At 41.8% G+C, this 13,878-nt stretch overlaps 1 protein-coding gene across 1 annotated transcript in view; it reads right to left on the bottom strand.

Annotated features, from left to right (window-relative positions):
• Positions 1-2,905: 2,905 nt before the first annotated feature.
• LOC145391747 (uncharacterized) overlaps positions 2,906-13,878 on the bottom strand; it is a 17,572-nt gene continuing 6,599 nt past the window's right edge. The window contains exons 2-4 of the mRNA XM_080266285.1: positions 10,397-10,604; positions 7,203-7,309; positions 2,906-3,015 (exon numbers count right to left, since the gene is read on the bottom strand). Of these exons, the coding sequence (XP_080122411.1) occupies positions 2,906-3,015; positions 7,203-7,309; positions 10,397-10,604 (425 nt within the window). The remainder of the gene's footprint in view (positions 3,016-7,202; positions 7,310-10,396; positions 10,605-13,878) is intronic.

Genomic DNA, 13,878 nt, shown 5'->3' with positions numbered 1-13,878 from the left:
ATAGATTTTCCCCTCATCCATGATGGATTGTAATGGTTCCTTGGAAAAACTGATAAAAAAGATAAATAATTACTAAAAGATCACAACTAAAATTAATGTATTAAAAAAAAAAAAAAAAAAACTCACATCGTCATGACAATACCGTCTATTTCTGAGTTCACCAGAAGAAACACCATGACTATTATAGAACACTGATTTTCTCTGAGCATCTGATGTAGAAAAAAGAAAAAAAAAGGTAAAATAGAAACCCGGAAATCATAGTTATCATTAAAAAATAAATGCTCACAATACCGAATGAGAGTATGTAATATACTCTGTTTTAATTTTTTTTTAAATTCTCGTGCAGCAAAAAGGATATGTGTTGTGCTGTATTTTACATTACCCCCTTTCAACACAGTGACGTTCTATTTACATATATTTTTTGCTGTCTATAAAATTTTACATAGCCCGGTAGAGACTTTTCTGAGTTGACTAAAATCATCTGAACACAGGAAGGATAATACACGCCATTGGACTGAAAGAGTTAATAAATTTGGTTCAACATCCTAGCTGGAGATATTATTTTCCCCTGATGATGGAATTGTGGTTTCCTCGAGGTATAACATCAAGATGGTCAAGGTAATTGTGATAATATTGTGCCATTAACTCACCACAGACACGAGCCTTAATTCAGTGAGCTCTCTATGATGACTTCTGATAACTAAATTTCTTAGTAGCATCAGTATTTTTCCAGTAATTAACCATAGAGACATTTCCTGAACTGAATGAACTTTTTTCGTTGACGTTTTATAAATGATTTCATACAATTTACTCGAGATGAAGTAATGTTAATCTTGCTTGGCTTTTCCTACTTACGTTCCTACTTACATTTCCTTCGCCAAGAACAGCAGTCAGTTCTAAGAGAAACTAGGTATTTTTCCAGCCAGGCTACAGACTCATCAACCCTTTCCATTTGTTATCAGTGAACCATCTTGCATACTAGAAAGCAATCTAACATGCATTTCTTTTGTCGTGCATTTCTCACATTACTTTCATATTTTTCTCTATAAACTCTTGTCATATTAAAAATCATGAGTGTCTGTTCTGTATGGACCATAGTTACAGTCTAAGAAACCTCTTTCTTGCAAGTTTTCTTTAAGATATATTTGCATCAGTTGAACAATAATGACAATGTTAACTCTACACCATGTCTCTAGGAAAGGCTCGACTTTTCCTCAATGTGTTCAATAAAATCTGGGAAAAATAGTTCTTTATTAGCCTACAGCCTTCAAATCCATACACCATCCTTTATTTCTGATGACTTGCACATAGACTGTTACATTTTCATACACATTCGTAGAGTAGTGGCGTGTGAAAGCGTGTACGATATCATACACTAACTTTATAAACAATAGTACAACGATTCACATTAAACTTACGTACATCGAAACACAGGCCTAGTGAAGAGTTTGTGCACAGCCAGACGTAAGAGTTACACGCTGGTGTACAGGGGGGTAGAACTGTAACTGTGCGATAGATGATACTAATACACCTTTCTCACCTCACACTGACATACTTCATACTGCCACACCTCGCACTACTATTCTTCATACTGCCACACTACATTGCCATATTTTACATTGCTTTACCTTATACTGCCACTGCACACTGGCACACTTACACAGCCATAGAATACACTATCACGCGTAACGTACCACAACACAAGCAACTACAATGCACAGTACCACACCACAGGCTGCCACGCCACACGCTACCACAGCACACGCTGCCACGCCACGCACTATTACACCACACACTGCCACACTACACAGTATCACACAGCACACTATCACACCACACACTGTCTCATCACACTGCCACACCCCACACTATCACACCACACGCTGCCACACCACACACCGCCACACCACGCAGCACCCCGCCATCCAGTGCTACATTTCCCATCCCCTACGGCACAGATACTTTTCTTACACCCTGTATTTGTAAAGGGAACATCACACTGTTTCCCTCAGAGGTTACTTCGCCAGTTGTTTAGTGGACCGCAGTGCATCTCTGGGTATGTGGTATCTAAAATTACTTACTTTTCTGTAGTCACTGCTGTTCGTACTCTTTATGTTCGTAATTACAACAAACCCTCATGGACGTAATAGTCATCAGCAGTGGCGATGTTATTCAGAGTTAACTCATTCATTGTAAGTGTTAAGTGTAGCTGAATAAAAACTTGGTGTTTGGTTATAGTTCATAAACAGTAATCATCATCATTATTATCTTGATATTCTTCCCATTTAATTATTTATTTAGTAAAACTTGTTTTCATTACAAAGAGTAACCATTACAATTACAAACATAGATAAGTTGCACGGCAGTGTGATGTACCCTTGGTCAACTGTACACTCCCACACATACACAAAAGTACAAAGTGACACTACTTATTTCTGATACTGCAGGTTAAGTAGTGCGGGGTTATCACTCTCGGTTTAGGTCAATATACTACAATAGGACTGGGTGGTTAGGATAAGGTATACAAGGTTGTGTGTGTGTGTGTGTGTGTGTGTGTGTGTGTGTGTGTGTGTGTGTGTGTGTGTGTGTGTGTGTGTGTTTAGACATATGTGCGTATTATGGTGTATGTATTTGTGTTTTTAATCAATCACTTGGTCTTCTTTGTGCTTGGGATTGTTTTTATGTCCATGGTAGTGCATGTCCACTGTGTCCGTGTGTATGTGTGTTTGTAATTTTGTGTGAGTGTGTGTGTGATTATGATGAGTGAAGGTGACCATCTACTGTGTATGTGTGTGTGTGTGTGTGTGTGTGTGTGTGTGTGTGTGTGTGTGTGTGTGTGTGTGTGTGTGTGTGTGTGTGTGTGTGTGTAATTTTTGTGAGTTTGTGTGTGCGAGGGTGAGGGTAACTATCTGTGTGTAAGGGAGGACAGGGCAGTCCCCAGCAATAGGAGGGCCAGCAGGGAATGGCAGTGGACGCGGGTACTCCCACCGCCCTGGACCGCTGCAGGGTGCTCGCCTGTAGGGTATAGAGAACTGTGTTAATGCTTCACTTAGGACCAAAAAATCTATTGAGTTCAGTTAAATGGTCTGGCAATACTTAGAATATAAGACATCATGGTAATAGAGATGTTAGTGAAGAGTTTTAACCTTCTTCATAAAGAAGAATGAAATACAAGTTGCATAAAATTGTCAGTCGCTATTCAAAGCACAATAAGACGTCAGCTTACTACACCGGTTACAGTAAAGGTGTCAGCAACAGTCTTACCTAAATATGAAATTATATACACTGCCAAAGAATTGCTTATCTTGCATAGAGATAACTCCTTCATACCATAATACCATCACCAGCATTCCATATCCACTGTCACTACCTTACCGCCACCAACACATCGGATATGTACCACGCTGACCAAACTACCACACCTTGATAGCACCAGGACATCACATGCATCACCACCACACTACCACCGCTATCACCACACTATCTGTCACGACCATATATTACATTTACTACCACAACACACTCACCAGCACCATACTATCATCACCATAACACCAGAATCACCACAGCACGTCACCACTACCTCAAGCATTATAACCACATTACGGCCATGATAATACCTTCATCACTACACCGCCATAATCACACATCACAACACCACGCAAACACTCCCACGTCAGCACCACTCTCATCACAGAACCACAGTTAGTTTGTTCCTTCATTACCATACTAACATCACACCACCAGAAGAGCCACAGTTACAACCTTACCAGACTTCATCACACTACTACCATCGCTTATTTGCACCATTACTACACACACACACACACACACACACACACACACACACACACACACACACACACACACACACACACACACACACACACACACACACACACACACACACACACACACACACACACACACACACACACACACACACACACACACACACACACACACACACACACACACACACACACACACACACACACACACACACACACACACACACACACACACACACACACACACACACACACACACACACACACACACACACACACACACACACACACACACACACACACACACACACACACACACACACACACACACACACACACACACACACACACACACACACACACACACACACACACACACACACACACACACACACACACACACACACACACACACACACACACACACACACACACACACACACACACACACACACACACACACACACACACACACACACACACACACACACACACACACACACACACACACACACACACACACACACACACACAAAATACCTTGACGACCGTCGGCACATCACCTAAATACTAACTCACATTTCTGAATTACCACTACTTTACCTCCACCATTACCACAATCACTCATCACACCTCACACCCGCCATCACCACACCACACCACCTCACACAGACCATCATCACATACCACCACTCATCCACACACACCACCACTACATACCTACCATCATCACAGCACTACCACATTACCATCATCACACCACTACTACCACAACATCACCGCCACCACGACCACCATCACCACCACCTACCTTGTTTACACTGTTAACACCACAGCCACCCACCGCCTTCATCACATCAACAAAATCACATCAAAACATCATATGACCTCAACAGTCGCCGAAACACACCATACCAGCACCACACTACTATCACCACTATCTCCATCATCACCAAAACTCTACTATCATCACTCTACCGCTACCTCACGCTCCATCACCAATCAACAGTAATCACTTAAATTCATAGCCACGACCACCATCCACTATCACCACACCATTGTCACCACATTATCAGTTATCATGACATCACACAATATCTTCCATCATTTACTTTCTCTAGAACCACACAGTCATCACCATACACACCCACCATCATCACAAAGCTAACAAAAATTACTACACTACCCCACATCATCACGCCATTAAAATCACAACACCACACAGCTTCTGGACTACCACCACCACCACCAGCATCACCAGAACGACTACGCTTCCACCATTGTCCTTATATTTCCAACAACACATCACGACCATCACTGCCATACTTCAACATGAGACAACATCACCACGATCATCAGTGCATTTCCAACACATCCGCACTGCTACCACCAACCGATACACCAGCGTCTTCATACCACCACTACCACTATCACCACATCACCAAAACCACATCATCACACCACAAGCTACCACCACCATCACCAGCACTACCACCGAGTATCTACAGCGCCACACCAGACTTCCACCACCACCCAGTCACTATCATCACCAGCCCAATAAAAAGAAACATACCACCACCACAACCACACAGTCATTCTCATCACCGCACCAGCAAAACACACCACCACCTCCACAAAATATCATCACCATACCAACAAAACAAAACCACCAGCACTTCCACACCATCACTCTCATCACCAAACCATCACTGCCAAGACATCACATCACAACCTCTCCGTCACAACTAATGCACTACAGCAGGAAGTAAACTGTGATTTCCCCAGCATAGCGTATTAAGAAACCTCAAAGGAGAGTTACTTACCCTCTTACATAACATAGTAATCTCGACACACACCACCACAAGGTCAGAGTTGCTGCTCCTGCTACTGCCATTACTACTATTATTTCTACTACTGCTACTACTACTGCTGCTACTACTGTTAATAATAACAACAGTAATAATAATAATCTCTCTATCTGTCTATAGCAATAGGCCATCATCCCGTAAGGGGTAGCCATTTGTCTCTTGAGTTAGTGGTTTTACGGGGAGGGACACTAATCCTCCGCTAACCTACTTGTTGATACATAGGGAACACGTGTAGGTTGGCTATATGGTTACTACCCGACGTTGTAAATAGTTTCCTGGCTTACAGGAAAATATTAGACTTGTCACTCAATGTAAAGCTACCTGAAAAGGAAAGAAGAGTAATAAAAAGTCACAGGAAAGATGGGAGAAATAGGGAGAGGGGACGGCAGACACAGGAAAATAATGATAAGGGTGAAAGAAGTTGGCAGCACATCAAGTGAGTGGATGAAAGTCGCCACCATACTAGTAATAATAATAATAATAATTAAAATAATAATCCATCTATCTATCTATTGCCAGACGCCTTAATCCCGTAAGGGGTGGCCACAAACAAATCGCCTCCATGTCGCCCTGTCCCCAGCCATATCACTGCCCTGCTCCTAGCTCACACCACCCTCTCTCATATATCTCTCCACTCCATCCCTCCATCTCATCCTTGGCCTCCCCCTCCCTTTCCCCTCCTCCACCTCACTCACATACACTCTTCTCGTAAGTCTCTCACTCTCCGTCCTCTCCACATGGCCAAACCACCTCAGTGTGTTTCTCCTAACGCTTCCTATCACATCCACATCCACACCACAACGCTCCTTCACATCCTCATTTGTCAGTCTGTCTCCATGTGACTCCACATGCTCCTCTCAAATAACTCATTTCCACTGCTTTCACTCTTGACTTCTGTCCCTCCAACAAGGTCCAAGCTTCACTTCCATACGTTAGAGGTGATATCACAATACTGTCATGTAGCAACTTTTTCACTTCCATGCTCATTTACCTGTATCTTATCACTGCCATCAAGAGAAAAGCAACCGTTCTTCCTTGTTGTACCCTTTCAAGCATCTCACCCTCCAAACTTCCGTCCTCACTCATCACACTACTCAAGTACTTAAACGCACTCACATATTCCATTTCCTCCTCATCCAACCTCACTGTACATTCAATGACTTCACTTCTCCCGAAGACCATAACTTTACTCTTCCCTGTATTCAACCTTAGATTCCGTTTCTTACACACTGTTCCATACTCATCCACCAAGCCTTGCAGCTCCCCTTCGTCTTCACTTAACAACAGTTTCATCTGCAAACAACAGCAACAACAACAGCAACAACAACGACAACAATAATAATAATAATAAATAATAATAATAATAATAATAATAATAATAAAACAAATTCCATCTCTAGTAGTGGTAGCAGTAGTTGTAGTTAGTAGCAGTAGTAGTAGTAGTAGTAGTAGTAGTAGCAGCAGCAGCAGCTGTACAATGAACTCGAGAAAAACACATTGAATAGGTCAACACAAAAGAACATCGGCTCCTAGTTGACCTTACCATTGAGAATATACACGCTGACTGAAGCAGACTCAGCATTGGCCGGCGAACACGTGTAGTTACCCGAGTCAGCAATGGTGGCCCTGGTGGAGAGTGATTTAGAAGGACTGTTACATGGAGAAACAGTCAAACACATGGGGAAGTAAAGGAGGGTATTGGTGTTGATGTGGATGCGATTGAAACTGGTAAAGCTCTGAGATGGTTTGGCCCTGTGGAGAGGATGGAGAAGGAGAGATTGGGTAGGAGAAAGTGTGTGAGTGAGGTGAAGTGGGAGACCAAAGATGAGATGGAGGGATGAAGAAATATATAACAGAAGTGGGTGATGAGAGGAGGACAGGAAAATGGCAAAGGGCAAGGCGATAAGGGGGCGATTTGTTTGTGGCCACCCAATACAGGATTATGGAGTCTGGGTATAAACAGATAAATAGAAAGTTAAGGAAAGAACTCCTTCACTTCGATAGTCTATTTTTTATTGTATTTGCATAACATTCAGACGATATTGTTTGCCTTAAAGAGGGACCTAACGTATTGGGTAAAAAAAAAAAAAAAAAATACAGCCTTCTTTAACTCTTTCACTGTTATACTTATTATACCTTATCTTGGCCCAGATTTTCGTTCTTTCACAGCTTATTTCATCTAGCTCGGTGACAGAATGAGATAATGCTACAGCTCTACTTTCACTTCATACCACTTCTTCGCAATAGCAGCACATTCTATTATTAATCTCTTGTTACAACTCGGACTTCAAGATGGGGAGATGACAAGTTAAGGCCATGCGAGAGCGAAAAGAGTCTAGTAGTCTGCTCTAAATGGGAAAAAAATCGTCTGGAGTGGAGAAATAAGTCAGCTTAAATTGCCATCGCCTATTATTCATTCTAATTACATTATCAACAGACGATTTTATTTAGCGATTTCATACAGCCTCATAACTGAAGGGGATTATTAAGGCTACATATCTAACCTCTCTAGTTCGTGAAGTCTCCCGAAAACTAAATATAATAGTCTGGAAAATAACAGGAATACAAATAACATGGCGTCGGTGGAATAAAAAGGTTTAATTAGTATTGAGGATAATCTAGTCTCCCTGCTTTTCAATGTTCTCGTGGATCAATTTTTCGTCCCATATTTGACGTTAACATATGGCTGATAGTAATCTCCAAAAACACTTTACCTCTCTGCCTGATTCAATGAGATTTTCTCTCTCTCTCTCTCTCTCTCTTTGCCATCTCTAGAATGTTTAATTCTCACAGGGGAGACTTTTTTAAATGGAGGGTAAAACTGTATCTAAGTAAACCCTCGTCGATGGGAGAGCAAAATGAATAAATAAATAAATAAATAACTAGATAAAAATAACACAAATAAACAGTTTGCAATGACTAATAAAATACAGACTTCATCAAACAGATATTTTTTTTAATGACAGACAAGTGTTCGTGGCAGTTAGTGAAAAGCAGAATTCAGTTTCTGTAGTCGATTTCTTTACGTTGATAGTTTGGTTGCAATAGTGTTTCATGGTGTTGGAGAGGGACGCCTTCATGTGGTGACACCGATATAGTTGGGTGACTGAACTGCCTGGCTCTACAAATATCCCTCAACTCTTTTCTTGTCCCCCGAAAGGAGAATGGTGGGCTGAAGGAGAATGGTGGACTGAAGGAGAATGGTGAGCTGAAGGAGAATGGTAGACTGAAGGAGAATGGAGGACTGAAGAAGAATGGTGGACTGAAGGAGAATGCTGGGTTGAGGGAGAATGGTGGGCTGAAGGAGAATGGTGGACTGAAGGAGAATGCTGGGTTGAGGGAGAATGGTGGACTGAAGGAGAATGGTGGACTGAAGGAGAATGCTGGGTTGAGGGAGAATGGTGGACTGAAGGAGAATGGTGGACTGAAGGAGAATGCTGGGTTGAGGGAGAATGGTGGACTGAAGGAATATGGTGGGCTGAAAGAGAATGGTGGACTGAAGGAGAATGATGGACTGAAGGAGAATGGTGGGCTGAAGGAGAATGGTGGGCTGAAGGAGAATGGTGGACTGAAGGAGAATGGTGGGCTGAAGGAGAATGGAGGACTGAAGGAGAATGGTGGGCTGAAGGAGAATGGTGGGCTGAAGGAGAATGGTGGGCTGAAGGAGAATGGGAACTTAAGCCTGCTGCCTACCAAATTCATGTTTCAGATGATCTAAGGGGCTGAAAGACAAATTATTCCTACAAAATGCTTGATATGATGAAAGTGTAAACAATCTCATTCAGAACCCGACCTTTTCAACACGATAACCTCTAATATTTTGATCTTGCTCAGGTCAGACGATTTTCCGTAGCTAGGGGGTCACTTATCGAGCTGGAGGATCAGGATAATCTCGTCGACAGATGAGATGTTCATTGCTCAAATAAGAATATTCTCTCTCTCTCTCTCTCTCTCTCTCTCTCTCTCTCTCTCTCTCTAAATAATAAAAAAAACAAAAAAAAAAACAAGACATCAGCGAATTGAGGAGTTTTCTTTTTTTATGCACTTTTCCCGGTAGCAATATTTGTTGTTATGAGTCACTGTATATGTTCCTCTCTTTAATGTTCACTTAGTTTAATAATGTTTGATAGCTGTAGGAATGGAATAAAAAAAAAATGCTTTCTCCTTCACAACGTAAAGTCAAGGAAGTTTGTGCATATGACTTAAAACCAAAATCATGCAGAATAAAAGCTAAAAAAAAAAAAAAAAAAAAGCCTGGTACGTGTAAAATAGAAGCAAAAAGTTCCAGCTATCAACTTCATACACAAATTATGCGCAGAAGTATTAATAATAATAATAATAATAATAATAATAATAATAATAATAACAATATGTGAAGGTGTGTAGCACGTAGGAGGACAACTAGGCCTCAGAGAACGGACTGTTACTATATGCCCAAAGTCAGACACAAACACAAAGTAAATAAATAACGCAATGCAATAGGGAAACCAAACTAAGGCAATAAAGAAAAGACCTATGATAATGGCAACAACAACCAACATCACAAAAACTGAAACTCAAAAAAATGTGAATATTGTTGGTGAGGCGAAAACTATAATCAAGGATGCTCAAGAACGTATGTAAGTGTGATTGGTGAAGATAAAAGTAAACACAGGCTACCGGAGAAACGCTGCGATTTTGCCAAAGAGAAGCAACTTCAGACACAGCTCAAAGCTCAACAAAGCTTCAGTATGGCACCTGGTGAGGATGAGCCTTGACGTGCGAGAGAGCTTGTCAGTCACCACGCTGATGCCGCCCCTGGAGCTGTAGTTCACCAGTGTATTTCCTCGGTACCAGTAGATGTATTGTGGAGGCTCTGTGCTGCCCGTAACCTCACACGTCAAGTTGATGCTGCTACCGCTTACCATATGAACCTCCTTTGGTCCCGATATCCTAGCTGCCGCCTCTGTAAGGAAATTATAAGCAGATGTATAAGAGTATATGCTGTATTGTGAAAATTGGGTGCTCCCTTTTACCATGTGCACCTTCCGTAGACCATATATTCTCCCTGCCACCTCTGTATGTAAACTGCAAGAAATCTGGGGAAGTACTTGGAAATTAAGTAGTTACTGGGTGTTAAAGAGATCTCTTTGTACTAATGTGAGATGTAGCAGTGGAAGGCGAGGCTGTGAAAAGTGGCAGCGTAAGGTTTGGTACTGTGAGGTATGATGGCAAGGGATGTGACCGTGGGGTATGTGGCAGTGTGTCATGTGACCGTGAAGTATGTAGCAGTGTGAGGTGTGGTAGTGTGTCATGTGACTGTGAGATGTGGTAATGTGTCATGTGACTGTGAGATGTGGTAGTGTGTCATGTGACTGTGAGATGTGGTAGAGTACTGCTACCATTGAGAGGTGCGGTAATGTGGTTTGTGGTAGTATGAGGTGGTATGGTGTGCTAGTATGAGGTGTAATAATGTGGTATGTGGTAGTATGAGGTAGTATGGTGTGGTAGTATAAGGTGTCATAATGTGGCCTGAGGCACTGTAAGGTGTGACTTATGGGAGTGTGAGGTGTTATACTGTGCTGTGTGGCACTGTGAGCTGTGATGATGTGATTTGTTGCAATGTGATGTATAGCAGTGTGATCTGTAACAACGTGGTGTGAGGCAGTGTAAGGTGTGGCTGTGATATGTGACTTTGAAGTGTGGCGTTGTGAAGTGTGGTAGTGTGAAATGTGACATTATGAGGTGACTAAGGTGTGATCATGAAAAATGTGGCAGTGTGAGGATTGGCTGTCTGGGGGAGTGGTAGGCTATTGTGAGATGTGATGGTGTGGGGTATGTCTGTCAGTTATGGCATTGCGAGGTGCGTCAGAATTATATGTATTTTCCAGGTATGGCAGTGTGAGGTGTGTGGGCGAGGCGTGACTGTGAGCTGTGGCAGTGTGAAGTGTGGACGGTGATGAATGACAATGTGAGATGTGACTGTAATGTGTTAAACTGTAAGGTGTGGCGCTGTATCAAGTCACAGTGTGAGGTGTAGCACTGTGAGGTGTGGCAATGTGAGGTGTGGCCTTGTAAAATATGGCAGTGTGAAATGTAAGTGTGAGGTTTGTTTGTGTGACGTGTGATAGTGCGATGTGTGGCAATGTGAGGCGAGGCAGTATGAGGTGTTGCCTAGTAAAGTATGGGAGGGTGAGATGTGACTCTGAGGTGTGTGACTATGAGATGCGGTTGTGTGTGTGTGTGTGTGTGTGTGTGTGTGTGTGTGTGTGTGTGTGTGTGTGTGTGTGTGTGTGTGTGTGTGTGTGTGTTGTGGCCTTGTAAAATAGGGCAGTGTAAGGTGTAACTGTGCGGTGTGGTAGAATGAGGTCTGGTAGGTGGAGGCGTGACAGAGTGATGAAAGTTAGTATGAGGTGTGGCCTTGTATTGTGTGGCAGTGACAGATGTGACTTTGAGGTGTGGTAGCATAAAAATGTGTGTGTGTGTGTGTGTGTGTGTGGGTGGGTGGGTGGGTGGGTGTGCGTGTGTTCTATAAGGTAATTTTATTTTGTTCGGAAAGGACGTCTGGTTATGCGGAAGTTAAGAGAAGATAATGAGTTTGAGAGACTGCTTTTAATTCTTAAGTAATCTGGAAGGCTGCAATAATGAATAAATGGATGGTGGCCTATTATCACTGAATATTACAATGACAGAGAGCTACTGTAATGGTAAGATATGAATCTGGGAATATGTTGGGCTCCATTTCTGAGTCCATATCAAGCCTTATACCTATGAAACTAAAAGCAATTGAATATAAGAATGAAAGTTAGTCGTGGACCCATACACTTCATCATCATCATTGTCATCATCCATACTGTATACATATTTCTTGATCTCCTTTGCTCCTGAAGTAATAAATCGCTACTTTCGCGTCCACATCTCTCCTACTAAGTGTCCAATTTTAGTACTGTACATAGGCGCTTAACGCTACCTTCCCTTCTCACATCTCCGTCACAAATTACTTTTTCTTTCCCTTCCTCTTTATTTCCCGTCTTTGTGTTCTTCTTTCGCTTTCTTCTCCGTCTCCTTCCCTTCTCTCCCTCGTGCTTTCTCTCTTTCTATTTCATCCTACCCTCTTCATGTTTCACCTCATCTATCTCTGTCTTTAGCCAGACGCCATAATCCAGTAAGGAGTGACCGTTTGTCTAGAGTTAGTTGTTTTACTGGAACCAGCACCAACCCTCCGCCATCCCACTTGCTGATACGTAGGGAACATGTATATGTTGGTTACATGGTTACCACCCAGCGTTGTAAATGGTTTCCTTGCTTACAGGAAACCACTAGGCTTGTCACTCAATGTAAAGCCACCTGAAAAGGAAAGAAGAGTAATAAAAAAGCGACAGGAAAGATGGGAGAAAGAGGAAGAGAGGAGGGCAAACGCAGAAAAAGAACGATAAAGGTGAAGGAAGAAGTAGGTAGCACTACATATAGGCTAAGTGAGTGGATGATGGTCGTCAATTCCTACGTCACACATACATACATATCTTATCTCTTATTCATTTTCCTCATACTATCCCCTCCCTTCCTTCTTTACATGTTCTCCCTCTGTCTTTCTTTCTTTCTTCTCTATTGTCTTCCCTCCACTCTGCTTTCTTTCAGCTTTCATTTCGCCTCTTTCTCCTCTTTTTTTTTTTTTCCTTCTTCTCCGCTTCTTTCTTTTTACTCCATCCTCCCCGTTGTCTCTTTCTTCCCTCACTCCACCACGTGAACCTTATTATCCATACTTCTCTCTTCCACTCACTTCTCTGTTTCATTATTACCTTCTGTTTTACTCTCCTTCCTCCGCTTCTCTTCTTTTTCTACCCCTCCCTCCTTCTTCCTTTCCTTTCACCTCAGCCCACCCTTTTACCATTCTTTTCTGTCTGTCTGTCTGTCTGTCTATGTCTGCCAATTTGCCTGTCTGTCACTGAATTTATTATTGCACTAATTTAACTATTTTTCATCCACTACGCATATACAGCATACTCTTTTCATATTCCCACGTAATGACATTGTGCATAATAAGTAATAAGCTTTTATTTTAATAAGCTCCAGCAACTGAGCTTTATGCCATGTATTCAGTCTAAATGACAGTAATATATATATATATATATATATATATATATATATATATATATATATATATATATATATATATATATATATATATCCAGTGAGTTGTGTTATTTTCCTCTCATGCGCTTTCTGTATCTTTAAATCTC

The sequence above is a fragment of the Coenobita brevimanus genome, chromosome 2 (genome assembly GCF_032717465.1).
Source record: "Coenobita brevimanus isolate Jiangsu-jjx chromosome 2, ASM3271746v2, whole genome shotgun sequence".
In the NCBI taxonomy this organism is placed as follows: Eukaryota; Metazoa; Arthropoda; class Malacostraca; order Decapoda; family Coenobitidae; genus Coenobita; species Coenobita brevimanus.
This window is presented reverse-complemented; position numbering and strand designations above follow the sequence as displayed.